Raw genomic sequence first — 23114 nt, forward strand, 5'->3', positions numbered from 1 at the left:
AAAAAAAAAAATCCAACCCTTTTTCCCTAATTTTCTTTATTATTTTGGAAGGGATCACTAAGCTCCCAGTCCACTTAGGCTGGCTTATAACCTAGATATTCCCTGGAGTCCTCCCTTTAAATCACATTAATTAGTTGCTGAGCCCTGTCAGTTCTGTTGGGGGTCCTAGTGTGTGTCCATGTGTTAGTAGCTTTGGAAAATTTCAGGCTGACAAGTCTCCAACTCAATCAAGGGCATAGGGACACAGAGATGATATATATACCCTGCCAGTTATTCCCCTTGAAGGAGTTCTCCTGAGTACTATGTTTAGAAGTGCAGTTGAATGAAATAAACTCCCCTTTCATGGGAGAGAAGTGAGTAACTATTAAGTGTAAAATGATGTATTTCCTATTGGAAATAAGTCACTCCCTTGGTGGGTTTTGCTTCTTTTGTTGATGGAAAAGATTCTAAGGGATGTGTATTATGAAATGACAGTGCTATAGAAAAGATACTAGGTAAAACCTTTAAAACAAACTCCTCGTACATCAATATTTTTGTAGTTGAGGACTTTAATTCAAATCCAACTTCAGAAAACTTCTAGCTATGGGATCCTTGGGCAAGTCACTTAATTGTTTTCTTCAATTTCCTCATCTGTAAAATTAGCCAGATGGTAAACCACTCTAGTTATCTTTCCCAAGAAAATCTTAAATGAGATCACAAAGAATTAGACACGACTGAAAAACTAACAAAACACCAAAGTGGAATTAGTAAAAATTATCAGCTCTATTAGGCTGATTTCATTATATATTTTCAGATTTACTTCTCAAACAATCAGGAGTTTAGTCCTGTTAATTCCTTATGTCCTTGCAATGCCTTCAAGTATGTTATGATTCACAGCTGTGGGGGCTTTCGCACTTAGGTGTGGTCCTTAACATAGTCCTATCAAAAACAGACCAGGTGTGACTGATTTCCCAAATTTAAGTTCCTACCCAATTTAAATTCTATTCCTTTTTGGAATTCTATTTTTGTCATTTTAGTGATTTTTTTTTTCATCCTATGTGAGCCTTTCCAGGAAAGTACTGCCCAATGAGGTCCCCTCCCCATCCTTGTCTTGGAGAGTAATGTGTATACCCAGAGATGAAACGACAATGAGAAGACTCAAAGGAATAAACTCAAGGTGTTTATCTTCTACTTGGTATATTAAGCTAACAGAGAAGATTAATAAGAAGAGTCATATCTGGGGTATGATAGTTGGAGAAAGCTTCACAAAGAAAATGGGATTTGAAAATGAGAGAGGTTCAGAGGGTACACTTCAGGAAAAGGCAAAGTAGTTTCAGAACGGAGGTAACTGTCAGGCAATCAGGAGAAATAGAACATTGTTCCTATTAAACACACAGAATTCAGAACTTTACAAATTTTTATAGCAGGAAGCAATTCTAAATTCTACTCTTCCAATTGAGTTCCACAAATGATTTGAGATGTTATTGAGAATAACAACAAAGTGGAACTCATTATCTTTCCTCCTCCTCCCTTCCCTCTTCCTGTTAAGGCAACATCATTCCTCTAGTCCCTCAGGAGACTAAGAGAATCGTTTTCTTCTCTTTTTACTAAGAAAAAAAAGTGCAAAGAACAGTATTCTAAACAGCTTTTGTTTTTCTATTTTCATAGTTATTTTCATGTAGTCTATAAAATTCTTTAAAAAAGAAAATACACATAAAACCATCATTAAAATATACTGCTTTATAGACATGGGTTTAAAAAAAATGTACAAATCACTTTACTTTAAATGCCTACAAGAAAATTACAATAACCTAGTTATTTTTTTTTGACATGTCAAATTAAATGAATCAGGGCTAGAGTGTTCTTAACACTGCATTTATTTGTTTTTCTTTTTTAAAAACAAAATGCTTTTGTAGGAATGTTTCATTAGAGACTTGGCGCTACAAAAATAAAGCTATACAAATTTACATTAGTTGTAACATATATACAGATTATGTACATGTTTAAAAATCTTTAAAACTACATTTTCCATGATTCCCAACATGCCTGAAAAAACAATAAAAGCAAAGAAGCACCCACCCACCACACATACACTATATATACTTCCACTTCACAATACACACATAAATATAGAGACATAAATGGTGAAGGCATCAGGGAATTGCCTAAGAAATGTATACGTTGCCTTCTGACTTTGCAGCCTTATTAAAATACATGTATTGCAGTCATATTAAAATCCTCTTCAGAAAAGGTCTTCTGGAACAGCTGTACTAACATGAATAAAAGCACTTCCTTTCAAGCCAACAAAAACTCATTTATTTAATATATGTCATCCAAAAGAACTCTTTTAATCAGTGGGAACCAGAAGCTGGATTAGCAAACATCAACAGGATGGAAGACAGACACTGTAATTTCTCTTTGATGAATTCTGGTAATTTTTCATTTTCCCCATACCTAGGTAAGGTAAGAAAGTTGAAGAAAAGATGTCATTATCTCAGTTCGATTACTACAATTATACCACATACTGAAAACCATCATATTTTTGTCATAATTCTATTATAAAAGGTCATTATAGGATACATTGATTAAAAAACAAAAACCAATTTTATACAGTAAAACAGAATAGAGTACCCCCATCAGTCATGTTTCTGTTTTTTGTTTTCTTTTTCTATTGACCTGATACATTTAAGTGATATTTCAAAGTTCTATTCTTTCCTCAGCATAGGTCTTCCTTTGACCAACACAGAACACAATAACTTTTTCTCAAACATAATCTAGGAATTGTGAATCCTTATAAATGTATCAAGGCTAGAACATACACATTCTCATCCATGAGTCCTATTTAGTTTGAACGAATCTGTTAAAACTTCTTTTGAGAAACTGAGGTCATCTCTAAATCATGAGGAGATACTGCAACAGGACTTTAGTGCTGTTTACTAAGGAGGGAAAAAATCTTAAAGAATTTTTGCTGTTTCAAAAAATAGATTGAATATCTTTTTTCTTCTACAAAATTCTGTAATTACAAATTGTTAAATCCAATTTTTCTGTGGTATCAGGATTTATGTATTTCGCTAAAATTCACTTAAAAGTTTCCTAGAAAGGGAAGCTAATATCACATATGCATATGTATAATACATACACCTGTATAACAAAATCTAGAAATTCTCTCATTCCCCAAGCCACAGATCTTTTACAAGTATGGTTCAACAAAAATGTGATGGAATACTATTGTGCTGACCTCTTATCAGCGTAATGACCCAGAAGGATTTCAAAGAAAACAGGTTACTCTCCCCTCCTGAGAGGAGCTCTGGAAAAGGCTCATGATACACAATGAATGTGTTTTGATTGGCTATACATGTTTGTGATGAGTTTTGTATTTCTCATGTTCTCAAATGGGGTGAGAGTCAGGAGTATAGGCTACAGAGTTAGGAATGCAGGAGAAGGCAGATCTTAATTGAACAAACAATTAAAATCCCACAGATTTTGGGTTAAAAATGTGATTATAGCACCAGAAAATATAAGATGCCACACATGTACTAATCATCCAGAAAGACTCATAGGCTTATATGATTGCCTCCCTCTAGGGTTACCAATATCTCCAAATATATGTAATGGACTAATTAGCTAATGAGGTATTGCTTCTTATTTGTCATTCAGTAAAAAATCTCGCAATTATTTTCTATTAATGATGACTTACAAAGTACAAATTTGCTTACCACCAAAATACAATTTTCTTCTATTTAACAATACAATTTGAGACATGAAAAAAGGAACAGATTGTTTTCTGCAATTTCTATATTCTCAAATGTAATGGGTAGAACTCCAACAAAGATGGAAACAATTTAAGTCCTTTTAATTACTTTCTCTCATGGAAAAGAGCACATTTATCTAAATCTTTATGCTTGACTAAAGAGTTACAATATTAGCAATCAAGTCAACTCCTAAATGAAAGAGTTATGTCTCAATTTTATTTTCAGCCTCTCAAGTATAAAATTTTAAACCTGGCCTATCAATTATTGGTACACAGTTGTATATTCAAGGACATATAGAAGTAGCACAACAGAAAACAAGACAAAACAAACCCCACAAACCAAAATAATGAGCAGAAAAGCCATCTCATTGCATCAATTTTGGGATAATATATATAAAATGAGAAAAGGCAACATTATACTGATGTAGAATTTCTTAGTGAATGACATGCTATCAAAATTAAAATGACAATTTTATTCAATGTAAGGGGGTATAGAAAACATTAAAAAAAACCTAGAAATTAGCAGAAACTCAAATGACTCACCTAGTTGTCTGGCCATTTGGTGATGTGTAAGTGATGGAATGCACTCCAGCCTGAACCACCAACTGGGATCCATCATTAAATTTAACCCACACAATTCCACTGCTTAACTAGGAACAACATATGTTTAGTATTATTCAGTACACAAGACCATCCATCTCTGATAATGGTGTCTAGGAGTATAATAGTATAGGAATATAGCAGAAAAAAAAACAGTACCCCAAGAGAAAACCAACAAAGGTTCTGAGTGTTCCTGTCTCTTAAAAGGTTTACTCCTTTAAAACTCCCAAACTGGGGCACTTTAAATTTTAGAAAGTCAAAGTCAAAGACTAATCAATATCTAGGTTTCTTAGAATTCTAGAAGAATGAAAATGGTAGGGAAAAGTCCTCTTTTTCATCCTCTTCTTTTATACTTAATATTCCATGTGTTATTTAAGAACAAAAACCATTGAACTATTTCTATTTTTTAAAAAATGTATCATTTCTCATGAAGAAAATATCATAAAGACTTAATTTTAGAGGGAAAAAGTATTTTTCAGTAAAGTATATAATTATAATATAAAGCCAAAAAGAAATTTATAATATCAAGAAGTATTTTAAAAATAAATTTTGTATTGGCTAATGCTCACCTGTGTAGCCCAACCAACATTTTTCACAAAAATAGACTTCAGAATTTGGGCTGATTTTGGAAGATAATCTTTTGGGCTAGTAGAAGATCCTTCTGTTTCATGCACAGCTGCTGTTAATGCATATCCTTCACATGGGACAATCTAAAAATAGGTAAAAAGATTTCTATTGCTATCTGACCACTGGAAACTGTGGCAAATGGCATAGTGTGTTCATGATAAGCATGATTACCAAGGAACAAGACATTCAAATGCCACATTTTTATTTCAGGATAAGTTCTTCAAATTGATAGTATGTTTTGACATGTCAGATATATTACTAATAACTTTTATTCCAGAAGACTTAAACATTTGGCATAGGGGCAAATATGTGAATATTTTAAATTCGATGTTCAATAAATCTATCAGAAAATCTACATTTATAAAACAAAAATGTACTTGATTTTTAAAAGCATAATTATTTGTGTGTCTGTGTGTATATACATCACACACATACCCAATTAAGTGAAAACCAAATAATTTGAAATGTTGTAATGTTAATATTTTTCTTTCAGATCTAATTATCCAATAAATATTTAAACAAAACAGTATCAAAGTTATATAATATTATCTCTTGCTATAAAATAGAAGTCTTTTGTAAGAAAGAAATGGTCATTCCATTTTCATATGATATGCTGAGTAAATTCTTAGCTTTCCAGGAAAAAAAATTGTGCACACAAGTTTAATCTGCATTATTTCCATTTTTCAGACACTTTTCTTAAGTGTAAAAAATTAACAACACAATAAATTAAGCTCTGATTTGCAATATCTTTGGATTTCTGAGGTGTAAATGCTCACACTGGAAATATCTCAAAAACTAGTTTTTGTGACCAATATGAACTGGTCTCAGCACAGCCTTGATGGTAGCCAATAAGATAATCAGCCACATTGACTATATACTGTCAATAAGTATGTCATACTTGTACTTATACTGTACATTAAATACATCAACTTACTGAAGGACTAATGTTAGGTGCCTGGTTTGAAGATGCCGAGGTGCTCACCATCATCCTATTTAATAATGCTGAATCTTTCACTGAAGAATTTGAATCCACGCAACTTGGAGGGGTCACAGGCTGTGGGGAACTAGGATTGCCTGGCTTTCTAAAAAGAAAAAAAAAGTTTTCCAAATAAATGCTTCCCCTCCCTCCCAAAACATATTGCTCACCTGAAAAATTAAACTTTCAGTTACTTTTCTGAGATATAGACATTTTTGCTCAGTTAACTCAACATTTTTATCAAATTGAGTGCTCATCATTTTATAAAATTATACATACCTTCCAATAATTATAGGAAAGAAGGGAACACTTCCACTTTTTGTTTCTTCAACTGAAATAACAGACTCCAGTGCAAGGCAAAGTCGATGTCCCTGTTTAAAAACAAACAACTTTTGTCATTACTTCACCAATGCTAAGAATGGGACTATAAAAATGTATATATATATATAGATAGATAGATTTGTACCTCATTAGCATGATCTACATATATTTTTATTTCTTCTTTTAAGCTCTCAATTTCAGCTTCTCCTTTTAAAGTATATGATTTCCCAGATTTTTCAATCACATTCATTAAGTCTTCTGTTTTGTGTATTTTTGCTCCTAAAAGAATAAACTTTTTAAAACTTACTTTACAAAGAATTACAAGATTTTTTCATTGAAAGATCACATACCCTTCTGAATCCAATTCTCCCTATGCAACAAGAGAACTGTTCGGTTCTGCAAACATATATTGTATCTAGGATATACTGCAACATATCCAACATATAAAGGACTGCTTGCCATCTAGGGGAGGGGGTGAAGGGAGGGAGGGGAAAAAAATTGGAACAGAAACGAGTGCAAAGGATAATGTTGTAAAAAAAAAAAATTACCCTGGCATGGATTCTGTCAATATAAAGTAATTATTAAATAAAAATTAAAAAAAAAAAAAAAGATCACATACAATTTTACCCCCAGGCAAATACAGCATTTATTTCCTGCTGGTCAAATTGTTAAAGCCCTCTGTAGCTTACTATCTATTTTTTTTTGAGAGATTCCTCAAGTCATATTTGGATGTTCCAAGGTAGTGTGCAGGTAGACTTGAGTTCTCAAGAACCATGCCAGTGGATTAAAAATTCTGCCAAGGTTTTCCAAACAGGAAATCTTCTTCAATACAAGTCCATTAAGGTAACATGTTTGTGTTGTCTAAAAACTTCATTATCCTGGGGAAGTCTAGGGACAGAACCTGTGATTTATTTTGTTAGGATACTTCCAAGTGAGGAAACTCCCTTTAGAATGGCAACTTCATTTTAAAGAGTAGTCTAGACCACTATTCTGAATATAAAGATACATAAAATTGTATAATTCAAACATTTACTGATTTCACAATCCCACATTTAGTTACAAGACCGCATATAGGGTATGTCCCACAATTTAAGAAGGTGGGGTCTACAAGAGTGGTATCAAATTCAAATAGAAAGATCTACTTGACTTCCCAAACCATGAATTAACATTATATATACTGTGCTGTATTTTTTTTTTTTTTACTTATTTTGTTAAATATTTTTAAATTACATTTTCATTTAACTCCTGTTGCACTGAGTTCTACAGGAGTTGTGCAGCTTTGATATCTCTCATTTGGGGAACACACATAGTTGCCCATGGCCACACTAAAAGAGGCAAGAAGATCAATTTTTCAGGCCCATCAACTCTCCCAAATTACTATCTGCATCAATGGATCAATAAAACTATTTTTTAAGCATTGCTGTCTTCTAGTGATCTGTTTCTAGTCTATAAAACAGAATCTCAAATGATGGACTTAGTCTGTGAAAAATAGCTGTTAAGATCCCCGACTCAATTCTTTTTACATATAAGTTAAGGAAATTAAAAAATGTATTTTTTAAGAACATCTTACTTTGACTACCTCTTCCATATTGAGGGGGTTAGGGGCACAGCACTCCTGTAATCCACATCAAAACTTTTGGCTCTCTCAATACCAGAATGGCAGTCTGAATTCTTTTCTTTTCCTTTAATGGAGTGTTTACAGTACCTTATTGCGAAATCATACAATATACATATAGTTTATGCATTTCTGAGTTTCTAAACTTTTTTATGTGTCATCTATTGGCTTTTGAGTATTGTCTGAAGCGTCTGTAAAATTCCCTCCAAATTCCCATTTCATTTCTCATGCCAACCTGTGATACATAGAAACTGCAATGGGAAAAATCATGACGTGAAAGGAATAATTGTACTTTTATATCACAAACAAAAGAAAAAAAAAGAACTTCATTTACCTTACACATTTCAAGTGTCAATAAATACTAATACATGACTTGAGACATGTTTAGTATGAGCTGTATGTAAAGTAAAATAGGATTCTACTGTATTTCATAATATAATAAACAGGTATAATCCTTGAAGGAAACAATAGTATTTCTTTAAAGTTAATGCTTACCATCATAAAACCAAACTTCAAAATCAGCATGAGGGGAATTCTCCATCAAAATGCATTTAGCATATTTTGAAAAAAAAGTGATTTTAGGTGTTTTAGATCTTACGAGTTGTACAAATTTGGAAGCATACTGATACTTTCTCCAGTATTTTTCTGCAGGGATAAAGGGAATAGAAAGAAATATTGACATTGTGTGTTGGTTACTGGGAGAAATATTATTGGAATTAAAAATAGCACCTGCAAAAGTCTTGGTAATTTCAAAATCATAACTGCTATTTTCTATCAAAATATTCCTAGTTCCACTATTTTTTTGAAATATTGCATAATACACTAAAATTCCAAAGCAGCTAATAAATTGACAGTGGAATCTGTATTATAAAATTTTCCTATTTTTTTAAAGAACTTAAGTTTAAAGATTTATTTTTTAAATCAATTTTTATATTGCAAATAAGGAGGCACTAAGCTGAGAATCATTTTAACAATTCATTTTGTGATTCTTTCCTTTTTCTTTTCTTTTTTTAAAAATAGGATCCTCCTTTTACTCCTCCAATGACCAGCATATCTTACTATCAACTTACTATCAAGGCAACATCCCCTTCCATCTGGACCAGCTGTAATTATTAAGAAATTCCTTCTCTGAACTGACATACCTTTCTATAACTTCCACCCATAAATCTCAGCTCTGCTCTCTGGGACCAAGGAAAATAGACTTAATCCCTTCCAACAGATAACAAACACTGTTCCCAAGTCTTTTCTTTTTTGGGCTAAATATTCCCTAGTTCTCCCAACTGATCTTTAAGTGTAGTTTCAAGTTTTTTCAATAATGCTATTTGTCAGTTTCGTGAAGCTAATCTTTTCTGATAAAATCTGATAACTGAGTAGTGAAAAGGCACATTATTCAAATACTGAAATTGGGAGCCCAATATTAGTAAATAGTTAAGTGATCTTCACATAAAAAAAAACTGAGTATCAGAAACACTGATTGAGGCAAATTTCTTCAAATCACTTGACCTAGTTATGATAAAAGTTGGCCAGAGACACATACAACATAATATGTGTGTGCATAATCACTGTAAATGTAAAACTTATTTTACAAATATGTGTATGTATATATGCCCACATATGTTTTAAAAATAAGTTTTTTTGAAACCTTTTATTTTTATGCTGGTCATTTTCAGATTTACTATTCTGCAGCATTGAACTCAACTTAATAACAAAATAAAAGTTAGGCATAATCAACCAATACCACAATTCCTGGTTGATATTGTATGTAATACCCTTTTTCTCCTTATAAAGAAAAGGAAGACAAGTTTCATTATCTTTTCTCCAGAACCAAGATTAATCATTACAACTATTAAGAATTTGAATAAGTTAATTTCTTTTTGTGGAATGCATTCCTTTTAGAATTAAATTTTTAATTACTGGAAAATTAGTGAAAAAAACAACAAAATCCTTTTATGACCATCAACAGTAGAAGTGAGATAGGTATATTATATATATCCTTAGATAGGGGACACCTAGCTATGCCTATAGTACTTTTATATATACATACACACTCCCCCTTCTCCCCCTCCCCCTTCTCTCTCTCTCCTCTCCTCCTCCATCCTCCTTGCCCCAGCATTATATAAGCAGAAAGCTTCCTGAACCTGGCAGTCTTGACAAACCCAAGTTCAAATTCCACTAGGCACAACCGTGAGACCTTGGGGGCTACTTATAGAATTTCCCTGAACCTGCTCCCTCACTTATAAAATGGGGTATTACCACTCATACCCACGTTACAGAACTATTATGATGATCTAATAAGATAATTTAAGTAAAAGTACTTTATAAACCATAAAGAACTATATAAATGTGAGCAACTATTATTATAAATTTTTCCTTTATTAAACAATCTATATCTATACATCAAAGATCTTTTAGAAAAAAAAAAAAACATACCTGGTAAAGAATCAAAGTTATACCTAATCATGTCTTTGGGAGGAGGGAGTGGTCTATTATCAAGGGGGAAACCTTTTCCATCATTTGGATAATAAATTGTGATCTATGAAAATAAAATCAGAATTTCACAGTTGAGATTATTTATGTTCTAAAGGCCATAAAACTGACACAACCATTAGTTTTCCCTACTAATACTACAAATAAGTGTTTTTATTTGTAAACCGATTCAATAAATTATATAAAAATAAATAAGTCAGTTAATCCTACACAATTAACCATCTTTGAATACAGAGTCAATAGCTTAAGGGTAACTATAGCAGATACAACATACAAATCCAATTCTCTGAGTCTGTTGATCCACTGAGTTTGTTCAGAGTTTAGTTGTTGAATTTTACGAATTTCATATTCAATATATAAAGACAAATTTAGAATTTACTCAAATATATCACAAAGATTTAATCAAATTATAAAATAAATATATTTCTGGAACCTCAGGATCCTACAGAAGAAATCAAGTGAGGAAATCTGAGAAGTGTTTAAGACATACCCTAGTTTTCTATTGAAAAGTGTTCCCCCCGCCCCTCTTAACTGATTAAATGGTTAAGTTATTTAATAAATAAAGCTACCGAATTTCCATCACTGGAAACTTGAAGAACTTCTTTCACATATTCTTGGGAGGCAAATTCCTTTAGCAGCTCCACACATACTTCTTCTGTATCAAGTATACTCACCTAAAAACAATAATCAAAAGCATTTCTTTATGGCTTATTGGGAGTGCCTTGCCTACTTTACAAAGTTACGAAGAAGAGAAATGTACATAAAAGAGAAATTAAACCCCAGCTTTATCTTACCATGGAAGACGTCAACATTAATTCTAGACTCATTTCTATGTGTAGCTGCTTCCTTGTTCTTTGCATTAGCCTGGATGCATTAGAGAACCAACTTTTAAAAGAGACAGCAGGAATGAGCAACTGCATCAGGTGTGAAACAGCCCATGAGAAAAAAGATGACAGAAGGAGAGGTGGGGCAAAGAGAACCAAAAAAAAAAGAATAGCAAGCCCAACAAAGCAACAGAAAACAAAGAGGGTAGATGAGAAGATGAAGTAGAAAAAAACAAGTGAATTCTGGACATATATTATTAATTAGGCAAAGAAAAAATATTTAGAATTGCAATAGCCAAAATTACAGAATGAAGTTTTAGTTCATTTAAGATGACTTGTTTAAATTTTTATATTTAATATTTTTATTTTTTTGCTGAGGCAACTAGGGTTAAGTGACTTGCCCAAGGTCACACAGTTAGGAAGTGTTAAGTGTCTGAGGCCAAATCTGAATTCAGGTTCTCCTGACTTCAGGGCTGGTACTCCATCCACTGTGCCACCTCGCTGCCCCTACTCAATACTTTTTCATACTTGTAAACTTTTTTTTTTGTAAATATGTATTTTTATATATTTATATACATATATAAATATTTTTTCTCTTTTAATTTTTTTTTTTAAAAATATTTTATTTTATAATAACTTTATATTGACAGAATCCATGCCAGGGTAATTTTTTTTTTTTTTACAACATTATCCTTTGCACTCGCTTCTGTTCCAATTTTTCCCCTCCTTCCCTCTACTCCCTCCCCTAGATGGCAAGCTGACCTATATATGTTAGATATGTTGCAGTATATCCTAGATACAATATATGTTTGCAGAACTGAACAGTTCTCTTGTTGCACAGAGAGAATTGGATTCAGAAGGTAAAAATAACCCGGGAAGAAAAACAAAAATTCAAATAGTTCACATTCATTTCCCATTTACTTGTAAACTTTAAAAAGAAAAGTTTATTTCGAAAATTTTACTTTTCAGTTTATTTTTCTGAAGGGAATAAAGTAAAATAATGTGCAAGTCTCCCAAAAGATAGATAAGTGCTCCAAAGATATGAATGATTTTCAAAAGAAATGAAATTGTTACCACTCTAAATAAAGGGGGGAAAGTCAAAATCATTAAAATAAAATACAAATTAAAATAACTGAAGCTTCACATCACACCAAAGCAAAGTGGCAATGATAAAAGACTGAAATGGTCAACATTGAAGAAACCACAGAAAGTGCATTAATATACTGTTAGTGAAGTTAAAAATTGATCCACCTCTTCTGGAAATCAATTTGTAATTATGAAGGTGACAAAAATGTCCATAATCTGACACAGAAACAGCACTTTTTGGTAAATAATCTAAGGAAGCTAAAGAAAGAAGAAAAGTTTCCATTTCTACCATTCTAGCAAAATGTTCATACCAATACTTCTTGAGCAGAGAAATGAAGTAAATGCCCACTGACTCAGTACTAGTGAAGCATATTATGATATGATGATAATAGTAGCAGCCAGCGTTTATAATAATAGTAAGAGCTAATATTTATATAGCACTTCCTATGTGCCAAGGATGGGGCTAAGAGTAATCTTACAACTTTGGGAAGTGGGCATTATTACGATCTCTATTTTATGTGAACATCATGAAATACTTTTCAAGAATTTTAAAGAAAAAGACAAGTATGAAAAATTTGAAGGCATTTATAAAAGGCTATACACACATACACACACACACACACACACACATACATATACACACTGATGCTGAACAAAGAAAGCAACACCAATGATGTACAGAATGACCACTAAAAAGACATCAGCATTCAGATAACCCTAATGACCAATCTTGATGCTAAAGAACAGATTCTGAAACCTTCATAAGAAGGTTAATAGAAGTACCAATCTATAATTGGAACAGTCCTAAGAAACCATTCATTTAGAGCAACTTCTGTTGGCAGTTCTATAATTTTTCAGATGAGGAAACTGAGTTGGCTCAGGAAGAGTAAGTGATTTGCCCAAGGTCACATAAATCATAAATGTAGAGCTAGTATTAAAATTCAGGCCCTTTGATTCCAAATCCAATACTTTCTACTGCATGATATTGGAACACTGTGACCATCTACATGAACTCCAGGTATAGGCTGCCACAGACATGTTCGTTGGACACGATCCGTGGTTTGCTTTAATTATTGTTATTTTTTTTTTGATAGAAGGAAGGATTCTATGGGGGAATGAATTAGAAAATGAAATTGATATTTAACAATAACTTCAACTCAAAATCTGATATTAAAAGATGAAATGGCTCTTTTGATTTAAAAAATATATTAACACCTAGCATATTATTGCTAGTATTTCAGAAGCTGTTCACTGTGATCATAGTCATCTCTATGTCCTCAATGATTATTAGGACATTTGAAGTGAATTTGAAAATTTTACATTTACATTTCCCATCACCAGCTGACAACCCAAGACACAGAACCGGTATTTCATTAAATATCTCCTTCATGTGATCAGAGACAAACATCTTCAAGAGGTAATAAAGTAACCTGAGAGTTCAATTCTGGCCTCAGACATTTAACACTTCTTAGCTGTGTGACCCTGGGCAAGTCACTTAATTCTGACTGCCTCAGCAAAAGAAAAAAGAGGTAAGAAAGTATCATCAACATTGAGCTTTACTATGTGATGTGTTCAATGAGACATTGTGTCAGTCTTTGACCATGCTTTTCCAATCAATAGAAACAAATTTAGAACATGGAAAACAAACATACCACTGCTTTTTTCGTTTTTTGCCGGATGGGCTTTAGCCGATGGGCATTCAAAGGAGAGGTCATGCTTCTCAATGTACACTTCTGATGGCCTATCGGGGGCTCCCTGCCCCTTGACCTACTTGGGTCAGAAAGGGGATGTGAGCCAAATACAGTTGCAGGCTGGATGGTTTCAGGTTCATGGCGATATGCAGGAATACATTTCATGGCATTTGGCTGTTTGACACAACAGGCACTGTCAGAAGCATCTGTATCCCTGTTAGTCTTCCTGTCAGTCCATGCATTTCTCCTTGTGTCCTGCAAATCTGGATAATCCTGGACATTTCTGCCTGAGGTAATGCTGATGTGAGCAGTGGGCTCTCTTAATTGGGCTTAGAAAAAAAACATACAGAAAGTTAAAATAAAACTGTTTTAGCTGTGCAGTATATGCTGTAGGGAGTTAAATGTGGCAATCAATGGAATTTTAAAAATAAAAATAATTCTTATACAAGAACGTGATAATTTCTGAATTATGTAGATCTTAGAGTATTTCTCTCATGGCATATATGGATCAATCTTTCAAAATTTATTTAAAACCTTCACTGAATTTTAAAAAAATATGCAAATTGCTTTTCTCGTCCCTTTTCTTTTAATAACAGATTAAATAATGTAGTTTTAAAATGCAGAATTGTACTACTACTGAATAAAGTGAATGTTTTGTTCTTCCATTTCAAATGATGTTGATAAAAATTGTATTTTAAAAGGCTAAGATAAATGATAGCTACACAAACAATTATGTAAATCTGCATTCCCCTCCCCAACAGCTGCACATGGACAAATTAATTCCCTTTTGGGATACTTATATATATGTATATTTATAAATAAAGAAAAGGAATGGCTTAAAAAAAAAACACCACTTAAATTACATGCTCATTATATAGTATTTCTCTCTAACAGGTAATATAATATCCAACAAGATCTCTTTCTTTCCTTCTGCTTCTTTTTAAATCACTAGGTCATCAGATTTCTTCCCATCCCACCCTTCTGGATATCTGTCCCTTTCTCTAGTAAAAAATACTCAGCATCCCAGCTACCTTTCAATCATTAATAACTGAATAGCAGATGCTTAAATATATGGTTAGATTACAGCAGAACCCATGGCTATTTAGTGTACAGTTGTACCATCTGGGGATTAAGATGGTTATATCTACTTGAAAAATATAAGTTAATTGGGGACCATATAAGTAATAGAATCAATCTCCTTCCATATGTAGGGGCAAAAAAAGGGACACATCTTAGCACTCTTTTATTCCCAATTCTTGCCATTTACCATGTAGATTTTCCCTCTATGCCCTGCCTTACCTATCCTGCCTTGGTATCCACTTCCATTAGGTATCTGCAATTGTTTTCTTCACACAACATCCTGGCTATAAGGTTTGAGCTGTATCCTCCTGTCTTTAAATTCCCTTTCTATTGGTTCATTAGACTAAAAAAATAGAACATTAGAGTTGGAAGAGACCTTAGAAGTCTAGTCCAACTCATTTTACATAAGAGGAAGTTAAGATTTAGGGAGGACAAGTTACTTCTCCAAAGTTGAAATGCTGCTAAATAGTGGAACTGGGATGCTAACAATTTTGGGGGTTCCAAGTATAGTCTTACTACATATACTCTCACCCCCAAATACAAGGCAAGGCAGGGTTAGCAAGACAACATTTCACATCAAGAGTTTTGGGAACTTTAATGAGTTCCAAGTTCAATGTGAGTCACAGTTGGCCAAAAAAGGTAATCTTAGGCTGCATCTAGAGAACCAGTGTCCAAAATAGGGAGAAGATAGTTCTGCTGAGATTTGTCCTGCTTAGATAATATGCAATGCTGGTATGCACTGTAATTGCCAGATCTTGGGAAAGATACTGGTCAGATGATGATGGGGTTAGAGATGATGCCCTACATTATTAACTGGCCAAAGAAAATGGATAGTATTCAACTGAAGAGGAAAAAAACTTTGGGAGAAAAAATACTTGAAGGACTATCAGGTGAAAGAGAGCATATACTAAGTAAACTTGCTTAATTCCTGAGGGCAGAATTAGAATTAATGGGACCATGGTAGAGAGAGGCTACTTTACTTCCAATAAGGTAAATTTTTCTAATAATCAGAGCTGCTCCAAAGTGGAATGGCAGGCAGTGAGTTCATCTTTATGGGAGACAATAAAGCAGAGGCTGAATGGAGGGCTATCAGGAATGCTAGAGAATAGTGTTCTATGAGGCATGGGTTGGGTTAGATTAATTCTGGTCCCTCCCAATTCAGTTTTATGATTATAAGTCATCATTCTGCTAATGAAAATATTCCACAAATATTTACCATTTGCTTGCAAGTTTCCAAACCATTGCTGAACTGTTTCAGATTGAGATGTCTGCTCTGAAAGTGGAAAAGTAGATTTTCCTGGATGGAGAGGACTAGAGTGGAATAAAACAATGTTTCATAATTCAGCAAAAATTAACATTAAAATGTTTTCATTTGAAAGAAAAATATCTGCACAAAAGAAAGTATTTTTCTTCATTTCAACAAGCACTTATTTTATGTGTAATGTGAGGCATTGGGAAAGTGAAGAACAAATTGCAACAGAACCCACCCTTCAGTGAGTTTATAGTTTACTAAAGGGAACAAGAGACATTAATAACCACAAGGAATCAGGAAAAGTATATTTTTGAAATTATATTGATTCTCAATAAAGAAAAGGATACAAAAATAAGACTAAAAATAGTTTTTCTTGCATGTCAAAAAATTCTAACAAAGTTAAGAATGTGAATATTTAGTAAATAATAATGTAAGGAAGTAAAAAACACTAAGAATTGGAGCAGAAAGACCTTTGGTAGGAGGCACAAATTCAAAAAACAAGGTTATTTTGGTGTCTTTTCTTTTTTTTCCCTGTGACACCAAGGAATGAATGGAGAATAAAGGAACTCATTAACCTGAGGAACTTAAGGGATCAGGCAGCTTCTTGTCTGAGCTACTATTCCTCTCTCCATGAACTGCTCACCTCCCAAAAGCATGGATGTTCCACTAAAATCTCATTCTACACATCCAAAATGGAACTTGTTATTTTTCCCCATAAAGCCCTCCCCCTCTTCCTGATTCCTAACTTCGGTCAAATTGAGTATCATTTTTTCAGTCACCCAGGTTGTCAATTTTGTAATCATTCTTCCCTTTCAATCCGCCCCCTACATACTTAATTATCACATCCTATTACTTTTAATGCCATAAAATCTTTTGCGTCTATCCCTTCTTCAGTGACATAGCCACTACATTTGGGGAAATTCTTACTATGTATTTATCTGTTTGCTCTATTCTCCTTTTATGCTACCAAAATGATATTCCTAAAGCAAGAATCTGAACATGTGACTGTGATTTCTTTCTATCGCTAAGACAAATACAATCTTCTCTGTTTGGAATTTAAAGTTCTTCACAATCTGGATTCAATCTCTCTTTCCAAGTCACTCACAAAATATTTTCCCTCATGAACTCTACCTTCCAGCAAAAAATGTCCCCCTACACGACATTCCATCTTTTACTTCTATGCTTTTATGGGCTTTCCCCTAATTCTTGAAATACTTTTCCTCCTCATTTTTGTCTCATGTCCAGCCAACAATTGTATTAACAGCCTGTTATTTGTTAGGTACCCCACTACAAAAACAACATCTGTCCACAATAAGTTCATTTTCTAATTGGGGGAGACAATAGACAAACCGGTAACATAAAAACCAGATATATACAGGATAAATTGGAGATAATTTCAGAAAAAAGGCACCCACATTCAGTAGGAACAGGCAAGTTTCTCTGTAAATGACTTCTTACAATCTGGTGGATCCACTGAAGATCTACTTCAAGTGTCACCAAGAGCTATACATGGCTTTTCAGACCATTTCTTAGTGCTTCCCATCGCCTCAAAATAAGTATTGATTTCATGTGTATTTTATCTTTAATTATCAGTCTACATGCTATGCAATTCCCACCCTCCAATAGAATATAAGCTCCTGAAGGAAGAGGCAGCTATGATTTTTGTTTTTGTATTTTTGATGTCAGAATAGACAGATTTAACATAAGCTTGTTGAAAAGGAATTATTGTATAATAATTACAAAAGAGTTGAAAGAATAATCTTACTGTGCTTGATCTTTATCAGGTCTTTCAAAAGAACCAGTAATATTTGAAGTATTTTCTTTAAATACTTGAAACATATTGGCATTGCTGTCTGTAGGTGAAAACCTCTCCTCATTTTCAGGCCATCCTCTTCTGTTGGGCTTTGAGAGGATATCTGCTGAATGACAGCGTTCCACAGCAGGTGGTTTGGCTTGAGAATGACCACTAGAAACACCCGATCGATCAGAAGAATGGGCTCTGCGTAAGTATCGAGAATGTGGCCTTTCTTCAGCATCTTGTAGCAGTCTTCCTCGGCCACTATGATTGGTCTCTTGTCCCTGAATTCCCCATTGAGGATAAAAACTACTTCCATCACCAGATGAAAAATTACTCACATTCTTAGTCTTTGGAAATATAGTCATTTTATTTGGAAGTGGCTGACCAAACAACAGTCTTTTCTTGTCTGGTAAACAACCACTTATACTGGCACTGGAAGAACCGGTAAGTGCTGTAGAAATGGTAGCATGTCCACTATCTATGGAATCTTCCACAGTTCCCAAATCTTTAATTTTCACTGAAGAACTTCGACACATAAAAGGATGATCCAACACTGATGACAGACTTAAACGCTCTGCTGGATTTCTACGAAGCAACTGATGAATAAGGTCCTTGGCCTCTAATGACAAAAAGGTTGGCATTTCATAATCTGCCAAAACCACTTTATTTAATGTGTTTTTGACTGTGTTGGTGTCAAAAGGTGGTCTACCAATAAGTAATGTATAAAACATACACCCTAGGGACCAAACATCAGATTCAAGTCCATGTGCACTTCTTGTGGCAACTTCTGGTGAAATATAATTAGGAGTTCCACATAATGTATAATGTTTTTCATTAGGCATTTTCAATTGAGTTGCTAGACCAAAATCAGCAATCTTGATATTCATATTACGTGTCAGTAAGAGATTGGAAAGTGTGAGGTCCCGATGTAATATACCATGAGAATGAAGATACAACATTCCTGTGGTGATCTGGTGCATGAACTGTCGAGCTATTCAGAAACACAGAAAACAGTCATTGTCAGAAAAATCCCTATTTACATAATAGTACAGTAAAATAGTACTACAATAATACTAGCGTACAACACAGGATTACAGCTTTGTCACTGCTAACGATATTACACAAACATAAATACTACTACTTTGTCCCAAATGGCTTCAAGAAATGAGAGGGAATTATGAGATCAAAAAATCAATTGTTCCTTCTTAAGGGCTGCCGTTTTGTGATGGAAATCACAAAATATGAATTTTACTTCCAACTTTCCTATTTATTAGCCATGTGTCCTTAAACCAGTTCCTTATGAAAATAATATCTATCCTACTTTAGTGCATTCTGGGGCTCAAATGACATTATGAATATATGCCTTAAAGCATAGCAGATTTTAAAAAAGTTGTGATGAGGATTACCTTCACATGATATAATCAGGGAACATTTTCTACATTTTCCTACCTCAACCTGCATGACAGATCACAGTGAGAGAGTACTTTAAGCACTAAACCAGGTACTATTATGGCTTTCACTAATGGACCATGAAACACATCATTCCATCTTATCTAACTGGTTTAGAATATTTCTTAAAGAACATAGTCTTTTTAAGACAATAAAGCCCTCTAAAAAGTCCTTTTACTGATCCAAACAAGAAAATGAGATTGTTTTATTATCATGACTTTTGCAAAAATAAACTCAAGATCAGTTAAAACATATATTAGTCTTTATGAAAAGTTACTTTAATATTTCCCTTCTTTCTATGATGAAACTTTCTCAGGGAATATATATTCTTAAAGAAGATGTACTGGAATATAACTATTGTCTCAAAACAAAACACATATATAAAATTATTCTGTCTTAATAATAATACCAAAAATTAGTTGTGCTACATTACATTCAATTTTATGAAAACATACCTTCACTTTCAGAGAAAGGTTTCATTTTATTTTTCAGATATCTATTCATTTCTCCATTGTGACATATTTCTAATACCAGATACACGTAATTGCTATCTTCAAAATAGTTATAAAGCTGAAATACAGAAAACAGAAAGATAAGCTAATAAATTATTCCTGGAAGAAATATAACCTCACTGGGAATTACTACCTTCATTCTGGCATCCTCTCACCTCCAGAATAGAAGGATGTTTCAGTTGACAGTGTATCTTCACTTCATTCTGGACTCTCTGGACCATTCCAGCTTTGTGCATAGCCTTTTTATCAATCTAAAAAAAGTTTTAATAAATGACAATGTTAAATATAAGTTTTACACTGTCAGTAAAAATTGCTACTTTAAAAATGAAATATTCTGTTAATAGCACTGCAGTGATTGGAGTCAGGAAGACTTATCTTCTTGAGTTCAAATCTGATTTCAGATCCTTATTAGCCATGTGACCCTGGGCAAGTCATTTAAACTGTTTAACTCAGTTTTTTCATCTGTAAAATGAGCTAGAGAAGGAAATGACAAATCACTCCAGTATCTTTGTCAAGAGAACCTCAAATGAAGTCATAAGGAGTTGGACATGGCTGAAAACGACTCAATAACATTATATTAGCTATAAGTCACTGAAAGGTTAAGTTCAGGCAAGTCAGTTTTAAATTTACAGTTATCAGGTTAAAATAAGGGAAATAACATTTTAGATTAAAATAAGTTGGTTTTTTTAAAATAGGTTTTTCATTACTTTAGATTTTTGCCTGTGTTCTAGCTCTACCTTTTATGAGCTTAATTTAACCAGCTGCTTTTCTCATCCTTGACCCACAAAAACTATCCTTCAAACAAGAATTCTAAACCCACTAAAGATGTAAAAAGAAAACAAAAATCCCTCACTTTCATTTAGGAAAAAGATGATTCCAGATTTGATATATATATTTCTTGTTCACTATTTTAGACTAATTTTTAGCAGAAGAGTATAGTAGAAAGAGTACCAGATTTGAAATCAGTGACCTGAATTTCAATCCCAGTTCTTCAATTTTTTACTTGTTTCACCATAATGAAAAAAGTCACTTAATTTCTTTGGCCTCAGTATCTTCATCTATATAATGCAAGTGCTGGATTAGATAATCTGTAAAGTCCCTTCAGGCTAAAGTCCTATATTATTCTATGTTATCAGATCCAACACATTATTGTAAACAAGTGGACACTTAAAAAAAAAATAGGTCCTACGAATTATATATTGTAAAATATGTCAATGAAACACTGGAAATACCAAAGACAGCAGAAAGAAGTTTAAAAAAGGACATAGATGGGGGCAGATAGGTGGCCCAGTCGATAGAGTTCCAGCCCTGAAATCAGAAGGACCCGAGTTCAAATGTGGCCTCAGATACTTCCTAGCTATATGACCCTGGACAAGTCATTTAACCCCAATTGCCTCAGAGGGGGGAAAAAAAGAGGACATAAACAAGGAAGAATTGGTAGTACCATGTTAAATTTTAAATAACTTAAAATAGCAATTAATATAGGAGCTAATAGAGATTCACAGTTTCACATACAGCCCTCTTATCTTTATTCTGGTCTTTGGATATGGAAACATCATAATTGTTAGTAAAGAATAGTAAAAATTAGAAATTAGGTCCTTAAAACAAAAAATATCTTTGTCCATATAAGAGCTACTTCTACATGCACACAGAATTAAAAAAAATTCTTTTTTACACAAATCAAGTTTATATACTCCTTCCTCTGTGCCAAGTCTAACCATTTACCAAGTGTGCCAGCACTTACCATTTTGATCGCCACTTCTAGACCTGTGTGAATGGACTCCGCTCTGTAGACACCAGCAAAAGACCCCTTTCCAAGGAGGTTTCCAACTCTGAAATCCTTAAAAATTAGACGAACAATTAGAGTTTGTCTACAAAGGGAGAAGGAAGCTTCTCTGGAGGTGTCGGGTTAAAAGGACGGTCTCCTGGAGTCGAGGGGAGAAAATCTGTAGAGGGAAAGGGGCTCAGGGGCTTAAACACGGATGATAGGAGGGAAAGGGAAAGTATTTCAGGGAGTCTTAATCCGACGCGATGGGGGCTCACCTCGATGGCGGAGGCATCCCGGGGACAGGGCATGGTGCCGCGTAATGCTGGGGAGCCTTCGACTGAAGACTAAGCACCCTTCGCCCCCCGCGGCGGACCAAGGGCCCGGGCCCCAGCTCCCGCCGCCGCTGCCGCCCAGGAAACCGCCATCCCTAGGGACGGGGGCGGGGGCCCCGTAGTCTAAACTCATCCCAGGGCGGCAGCGGCGGCGGGAGCAGGGGCGGAAGTCCCGGGAGACTAAGAGCGCCCCGCTGGCCCACCCCGCGCTCCTGAACTGGTCTGGTCCACATAAGACCCGCCCCCCCCGTCAGGTGGTCCGGTCCACGTAATCTCCCGCCTCCATGAAAGTGGAATGATCCGTGCTCCCCCTATCTCCTCCGAAGTGGTCTCGCCTGAAGCCTCCCTCTGCCTCACTTAACTGAACCCTCCCTGCGCCAGTCCTCGGGTCTACCCAGGCCCTCGGACTCTGTCCGCCCGGCTCTTTCGAATTCTCCCTTTCCAAAGCTCTCACCTCTATCTTCTCTCCGATGTAAGCCGCCATGTTTCTGGGCTGTCACTGCCGTTAGTCGGGCTCGCTCCTTCCCGCAGTCCCTCGGAAGCGGCGCTTCAGGCAGCCGGCCGCCTTCGGCGCCCATCAGGCTCGGCTATCTAAGCCGCCGCCCCGCGCGGCGGCGGCGGCGGCGGCACAGCCACCTCCGAGGTCCTGCCTGGAGCTGGGCGGTACAAACTCAGAACCATTTTGAAAAATTCCGCCCGTTGAGGCTGGGCGTACGTGCCGACGTATGCGCACGCGGGGTGTGCCCGGGTGGAAGAACCGGAATGCGCATGCGCTTGGAGTCTCGCTGCCTCCCCCTTGCTGCTTTCGGCGCGTTGCTTCTGTGACCCCGAATGCGGGAGTGATCTGGGTAACCCTCGGCGAAGCACCTCACTGGATTCCAGCAGAGGAGTCTCCTTTAGATTGTCAATTCACATGAGGGTACAGACTGCCACTCTGTCTTCCAGCACTTAGCCCAATCCCTGGCA

At 35.0% G+C, this 23114-nt stretch overlaps 1 protein-coding gene across 2 annotated transcripts; it reads right to left on the reverse strand.

Moving 5' to 3' along the window:
• Positions 1–1838: 1838 nt before the first annotated feature.
• Positions 1839–22722, reverse strand: PLK4 (polo like kinase 4). 2 transcript variants are annotated; one of them, XM_051964023.1, is made up of 16 exons: positions 22603–22722; positions 21793–21888; positions 20204–20299; positions 19992–20106; positions 18055–19078; positions 16254–16348; positions 13919–14286; positions 10926–11030; positions 10300–10402; positions 8365–8514; positions 6400–6533; positions 6213–6304; positions 5892–6039; positions 4900–5040; positions 4274–4380; positions 1839–2433 (listed from the first exon to the last, which is right to left on the reverse strand). In XM_051964023.1, exons 1-16 carry the CDS (start codon positions 22630–22632, stop codon positions 2331–2333), a joined length of 2907 nt encoding a protein of 968 aa, XP_051819983.1. In that variant the 5' UTR covers positions 22633–22722; the 3' UTR covers positions 1839–2330. The 2 variants fall into 2 exon arrangements, with proteins under 2 accessions (XP_051819983.1, XP_051819982.1); XM_051964022.1 differs by lacking the exon at positions 22603–22722 and adding an exon at positions 22092–22218.
• Between the last annotated feature and the right edge of the window lie 392 nt (positions 22723–23114).

The sequence above is a fragment of the Antechinus flavipes genome, chromosome 6 (genome assembly GCF_016432865.1).
Source record: "Antechinus flavipes isolate AdamAnt ecotype Samford, QLD, Australia chromosome 6, AdamAnt_v2, whole genome shotgun sequence".
Taxonomy (NCBI): domain Eukaryota; kingdom Metazoa; phylum Chordata; class Mammalia; order Dasyuromorphia; family Dasyuridae; genus Antechinus; species Antechinus flavipes.

What these genes read in the sequence shown, in the direction of transcription:
- PLK4 (XM_051964022.1), bottom strand. Translation starts at nt 22,124, where the DNA reads ATGCCCTGTCCCCGGGATGCCTCCGCCATCGAG. An exon ending in GGGATGCCTCCGCCATCGAG is followed by an intron (nt 21,889 to 22,091) that starts GTGAGCCCCCAT and finishes CTAATTTTTAAG; the next exon opens with GATTTCAGAGTTGGAAACCT. An exon ending in ATGTTGGTTGGGCTACACAG is followed by an intron (nt 4,381 to 4,899) that starts GTGAGCATTAGC and finishes TGTTGTTCCTAG; the next exon opens with TTAAGCAGTGGAATTGTGTG.